At 41.9% G+C, this 6,942-nt stretch overlaps 1 protein-coding gene across 1 annotated transcript in view; it reads right to left on the reverse strand.

Moving 5' to 3' along the window:
- The window catches only part of prr14 (proline rich 14), a gene marked incomplete in the record, with an annotated part of 15,350 nt that overhangs the window by 2,176 nt on the left and 6,232 nt on the right, over positions 1–6,942 (reverse strand). The window contains 6 exon segments of the mRNA XM_035655638.1: positions 635–744; positions 1,634–1,769; positions 1,871–4,798; positions 5,263–5,303; positions 5,981–6,040; positions 6,145–6,307. Coding sequence (XP_035511531.1) covers positions 635–744; positions 1,634–1,769; positions 1,871–4,798; positions 5,263–5,303; positions 5,981–6,040; positions 6,145–6,307 — 3,438 coding nt within the window.

Raw genomic sequence — 6,942 nt, forward strand, 5'->3', positions numbered from 1 at the left:
AAGAAAGAAAGAAAAAAAAAACACTGTTGCAGTCAATCTGAATATTAATTGGAAATAGTTCAATAAATGACAGGCATTTATTGACACTGACATAAATTCACTGACCCAATAGGATCTGTCCTACTTTTAAACGCTAGCAGCGTTGCACGTTTGACATTGCTTCAAATGATTAAACATGACCTTGTATATGTATGTATATATAATTTATTTAAAAGTTATTTTACTTAAATGCTGCATGTATAAAGCCCTAATAGACATTAGTAGTAAAAGTAACACTAGCTGGAAAACTGATTTATGTTAAATTACTTTAAATTATTACTTTTTCTTTGAGTACTTTGGCAACAAAGTAATTATGATAATCTATGTTTATCTTCCTTACATCACTTGTTATTGGTTCCCTTTTTACAGAGTTACAAAGAAATAACTGCAACACGTAACCAACCAACGCTTCACACCGTCATCTGATGACACTTGAGCCAGCTCCATTTGCTGATAAAGGTGAGATTTAACAGTGAGATGCAGTTTAAAGCACCAAAAAAACGCTAGTACGTGGACCTTTGAGTTGCGACTGTCACACATACCGTTCCCGAGGTCAACAGTAAACATCCATGCTCATGTACATAGGGGTATTTACCTGACGGGTCTGGGCAGTCCCATGGGCGTCAGATTGTTCTGAGGTTTGGGTAATGTTTTCCGAATTCTTATAGACGACACTTTCCCTCGTTCCTCGTGCTTTTGCACCACCTGAGATGATGAAAAATAAGATTAGTAACCTAACTGCAAAACATAGTAGACAAACGTAGTTACACAGTAACAAAAAAAGCAATCCAGGGTTACCAACATATTAGCTCCGAGTTACCACAGTGTAAGATCTCCAGTAAGAGCTGTCTGAATAAAGTATATGACTTTTAAAGAGGATAAAATATAGAGTATGATAAGACAGTAACAACGGAAATCTCAGTGACGTAGAGCAATATTAATCTGTAAAGCCATACTTAAATATTTAATGGCATTTCCAAAGATACTGCAATATAATTCCTTTTTTAAAATCTACAAACAATAACTAATTATTCAGCCGCACAGATAATTGCAACACAATCTGTATATCGATAATTCCCCACCCCTATGGCTTTCATCTTTTCACACTTAAATAGCACAGAGAAGATGTATCATCAGTAATCAGAGATAGGCGTCTTTCAGCCATGTTAGCTAAAAACAAATATCTGTATCAGTTATGTCGTGTACGGTTGCAGGCATGTTGTATGGATTGCATTTATAGCTAACTAAGATCCTCACACAACGCAAGACAGACTACCTCGAGATGTGGTCAGGCAGATCCGATCACATTCTGATAACGATGCATTTACACATTACATTAATATGGGTTTTTCCTCATCTGGATAACGTGTCCAGATACAGATCGAATTTTAATACCAGGTGTAAATGTCAGCTGAATGTAAATCAAACTAATGACAAATGCCAGTGTCAGGGCTTGAAACAGCTTATTTTGTATAGCAGCTGAGCTTTCTGTCCAAAAATCAGACCAGATATTCAGTATAAAATGAGGCACAGTAACAATGTGTTATTACGCCTAACGTACTAGATCATTACACTTATGTAAAACAATGTATACCTTGATTTCAGAATCAGACAAAGCCTTTTCTTCTCTCATTCCTACATCTTCAAACTCCTGACTGGATGAGCTTGTGTCCTCGCCGTCATCCTCCTCTTCACTCTGCTGTCTTCTCTCACACTCCAAGGGAATCCCACTAAACAGAAAAGGTAAAGCCATGAGTTCAGTTACATCAGCACAGCGATGAAACATTTGACGACCTTTGGCAGGTCTTATTAAAAGACTTTTAAAAGATACCTGCTACTAGAGTCCATGGTAGCACTGGAGGAGTCAGCTCTTTGGAAGAATCCTGAAAGGCGCCACGTGGAGGGGCTCAATGGGTACATAGACGAGGAGGAGGTGGGAGAGGAGACATAACTGGAGGTGCCGGGGCTGGCAGAAGCTCCTCTGCTGTCAACTTTCTTCGAGAGGAAAGCCAGGGGACTTGAAAGGAAACAGGAAGCGAGAGCTGAGAGGGAAGTGCTGAGAGACATGTTTTGGGTAACGCCGTCATACGGGAGGGATCTTCTGGATGGGTACACCTCCTTACGGAGACAGAGAGGGGCGATCTCCCGCTCCACTTCGACGCTGCAGACTGTGTGTCGACGAGCCCGCCGCAAGGATTTGTGGGTGTGATGGACAGAAGGAGTGTGGGACGACTGATGCTGGTGAGGTGTGTGACTCCTGCCGGGATGTGGTGAATGCAGGGAAGTCCAGGGCGTGTCGAGGGGACGGAGGGAGGGGATCTCTGGGCAAGAGTAGCTGCGTAAAAGGCGCAACGACAAGCCCTTTCCTGATGAGCGCGTAGCTGCCGTGGCCAGGTCCGCATCATCCATGGTGACGGAGTTTATCATCTCTTCACCTTTACGCGTCATCCTATTCAAAACCCTGCTTTTTCTCCTTTGGTTATCCGTTCTCCTTGGCTTAACCCTTCTCGCGCTAGACCTCAGCCTGGAGACGCCGATGCTGCTGTGGTTACCGGCTTCAGCGTCGGGGGAAAATACCTCATCTGCCACGGGAACGGTACCCTTTTCTTCGCCATCCTCAACTACATTATTTAATTGTACAGAACAGTCTGGATGAGGTTGGGAGGTTGAAGCACCAGGTTGGTGATTACTTTCAAAAGGTGTCATTTCAAAATATACAGGGTCCATTGAGACTTTGCCTTCTTGAGATTGCTTTTCTTTGGTTATTAAATGAAGGTTATGGGCACACTGCTTTGTCTCTTGACCTCCACCTGACGCAGATGATTTAACAGCACCTCTACAACCCTTCTTGGGTCTCTTGGACGTTTGGTTCAGCTCCATTTTCCCGCTTTCCTCTTTCTGAACATTCGGAGAGGTATGGCAATCTGTGTGCGAGACTTCTAATGGCTCCATTGATAATGCTGATGAGGTAGAAACCACAGTGCTGTCTGATTCTGTAGCTGCACTCGCCTGCTTGGGCGATTTCCGCTTTAGTGGTTTCTTGTTTGCAGTCCTGCACTTTCTTGTGCTCTGGAGCTGGTTTATGTCAGAGTGGACGGGGACTTCTTGTTTCGTAGAGGTGATTGCAATGGTGGTTTCCAGATCCATACTGTTATCGATGATTACATCAGGTTTAGAAAGACCTGTTCTCATCTTTAGTCTTTTGCATGAACCACTGGGCTTCACCTTGCTGCTGCTGCTCTTTCGGTTGTTCTCGGACACAACACTGCTATTCTCCAGTGAGCAAACCAACATCGCATCAGACGAACTTTCAGTCTGTGTGTTCATCACTGCTTCGTTTATCATAGCAAGCATTTCTTGCCCACCTGCTCCTTTCTTATTTGCTCTTGTTGAAACAGCAGGTCTTTTTCTAGCAGGTCTCAGTGTTTCTTCCCCGCCGACAATGCTATTTGTCAACACAACTTCCTTTCTTAGTGGTCTAAGTTCTCTCAATACGCCACCATCTGAATCCACGTTTAATAACTCTCGTTTTTTTGTATCCTTTGTACATTTATCTGCCGTCAATCTTTTCCTCTTCACAAAGTCTTGGAAATGACAATCCAGTTTGAGCTCCCTCTTTGCTCTCCCAGCTGAATAAGTTTCAGGGTTTAGCTGACGCTCCAGCCGCTGAGAATCCAAAGTAGGATTCAGTGTCCGTCCATTAGTACTGTCATTTAATTTATTCTGGAGGCTTTGGCGAACCGAGTCGCAACTTTCTCTTTTTCTGCCGTCGTCATCACCATCCCACTGTGGACAGTCGGTGTCAGGCTGCGCAGAACTGACTGAGGAAGATGACAGTGTTTTGTCAGTATCACCTGAGTCGGCTATGTGTGATTGGACTGAAGTCATGCGAGAAACCTGCTCATCAATAGCCTCTGGGTCGGAGTCTTCCTTTCTGACCTGTGATGTTAAAGTCACAGAGGTAACTTTCTTCCTATTCCCTGTACACTTCCTGGGCAGCGGTTTCAGCCGGGCAGCCAGTTTGCCTTTCTGCTTCTCCACACATATCTTTAACGTGGACTCATGTGAGGCACTTGCATTGACAGAGGGCTGAAACAGGACAGAGGACCTGAAAACGGACTCACCAGATTCTGAAACCTCCTCGGAAACAATGCAGGGTAAGGGGCTGTATTGAAAAGGCACCGAATCAGTTATGTTTGTTTCTTTCTGAGTTATTGCACATTCATCTCCCTGCTCAGAGCCGCGCGGTGACAACTCCACATCAAACGATAATTTTTTAGAATACTTAATAGCATCAGTTTTTGTATTTTGTACATCCTCTAATTCACTGAGGCTCTGTTGATTAGCTTCAGCGTCCTGATTCCCATTCTCATTTTGTTCCTCTGGATGAAACGCATCGTTTGGTTCTGAGCGTTCAACGTCAGACGTTCCATCGGCCTGCAGCTCACACTCATTGAGTTTGTACGGTTGGTCCATGGAAGGTGGAGGACTATTGGCTCTGAAGAGTTTAACAGGACTCATGACAATCTCTGTGAAGCTGGCCATCTTCGACTTGAACGACTGAAACAAGGGGCCGATCACCCATCCCTTCAGGGCAGATGCACTCTCAACAGTGTGCCCAACAGCCAATCCCCCGCATGTATCCATGTCAGATTTCGTGGCGTCAAGATTCTCTGCGGCACTGTCAGAAAACTGCTCAGCTACATTTTCTGCCGTATAGACGTTCGGCCTTCTCCGTGGGCTTTTCTGGTCCGTTTGCCTAAAGTAAAAAATGGAAAAGGGAAATTAAACTTTAAATCACAAATCGCGAGGCAGAAACACTGTCATTATAAAAACACCTACTTATGATTTTCTCCTGAAAGCATCAATGTATTGTGTATCGATATGTCAATACAAGATATTGTTTCTGGCATCCTACCACTCACTAGTTCCCTGTTCATGAAAAACATTAACTCAGAACATCTATGTGCCTTTCCCACTGGCTTGGTAATGTAGGTTATATGTAAAACTACTTCAACCACAGCTGCTTCACAGACATGACTATTCCTTAAATACAATTTTTTTTGTTCACCATTACTTAAAAATTAAACTCATTTTTTTTTTAAAACCTTCTACGATATAATTAGAATTTAGACACCTAAAAAGAAGGTGTGTTTTCAAAAACAAATAGAAATGGCTAACACTTCAATATAAACTAAGTGATTATTATGCATGCACACTTACCTATTTTGGCGTTCTGCCGCAAAACTAAACTCAAATCCATCCTGCAAAATAAATACAGAAATTAAATCAATTTTACAGTTGTTATAAGAAGACATAGCAGTGTTTGGCTGATAATTGATACCATTTGAGCTTCTGATCCAACCAACTAAACAGCCAAAAAGAAAACACTAAAATGCCTCTTTCACTTTCGGTTCAAAATTAAACAAAGCACAACAAACTCAGCTGAAATTTAATTTGATTTTGTTTTATTGCACTGATTTAAGATTTTAAATAAGACTGGATTTCTAAAATGTGTTCACAGACTGAGGGAGTTGTACTAATAACAGCCAATTTACTCGTTTACCTATTCAATATGTGTTGTTTAGCTCTACAATTTTGAAGGACAACGGAAAGACAATACAATGAAGATGCATTGCATTCTGTAATATCTGCCGTTTACGCATTACTGGGTCACATTAAGACAGACACTCGACTGCTTGTCTGTGTCAGATGCAGCAGACCGTGAAGGAGGATTAAAATCACTCAATTAACCCTCACACCCCGTTCACTGTACAGGTCCTCAGTGTTGGCATACACAGCTCTACAGAACAGCTGCTGCACAGATTAGACACTGAAAGCTTTAGGACAGGAAAAATACCATCAAGGGCGAAAGAGAGCGACAGAGACACAGAGAGGGAAGGGTGTAAGAACATCTAGAGCAAGGAGAAATAAAACCGACCTCATTTTGTTTCTCGTGTGTGCTTTCAACTCTTGGCTGCTTCGACTCTGACACTTGTACCTACAAATCAGAGAGATTAATGAGCGCTGCACGAGTAGTGACTCATTTAACTACTGAGGAGCATCTGAATAAGATTTTTGTTTTTCAAATAGTTTCCCTCCTACCATGCTCCCACTCGCTCTTTTACTCTTCGAAGGGGACGGATTCTGTCTGGATGGTTTCTGAACCGCTCCGATGTCAGTATTGCTTTGCTTTTTAGGCGTTTGTCCTCGGATCCCTTGGATGCGACCGCTCCTTCTGTGTCCAGATATTCCATCATTCACACAGCTGTGAATGTTTAAAAAAATAAAATAAATCAGTACATTTAGCCAGTTTGCAAATAAAGTGAGAAAAAAAAGTCTCAGAGTTGCACGATGACTCACCATCTGTACTCTGTCTAAACAGCCTGATCAGATACTTAAAACATTATCTAAATGTTGGTTAAATATGTATCTGACACATTTAAATACCAGGGGTGGCTTTTCGAAATTTGCCACACATTATCTTTCACAAGCTGCTTGATCCAAACAGTGAAAGTCCTGATTCAAAACTATAAAAACTATATAAGTTTAAACTGTTGGTATGACACGGACAAATCAGCCAGATAGAAGAGAGCACAGAAACCATGAGCCATCGTGTTACAAAAGGAATTAACATTAACTTAGTGACAGCTGAATAAATGTTACAGGCTTTCTGCATTTTAGGTGAGATGGTGTGTGTTGGTGACTGAAGACACTTGGAAAGTGGACGGTTTTGTAATGTAGAATTGCAGACATTTAAAATCTACATCATGCATAGCAGTACACCAGATAAAGAGATATATAGATAAAGTAATGTACCCAGTCCATAAAGGGAAAAAAAAAAGTGTATAATAGGGGTGTCACGATTTTGATTTAAAGTCGAAATCGATCGAAATTACATCT

This window comes from Morone saxatilis, unplaced genomic scaffold (genome assembly GCF_004916995.1).
Source record: "Morone saxatilis isolate NCDOM2014 unplaced genomic scaffold, NCSU_SB_2.0 Contig14, whole genome shotgun sequence".
Lineage (NCBI taxonomy): Eukaryota > Metazoa > Chordata > Actinopteri > Moronidae > Morone > Morone saxatilis.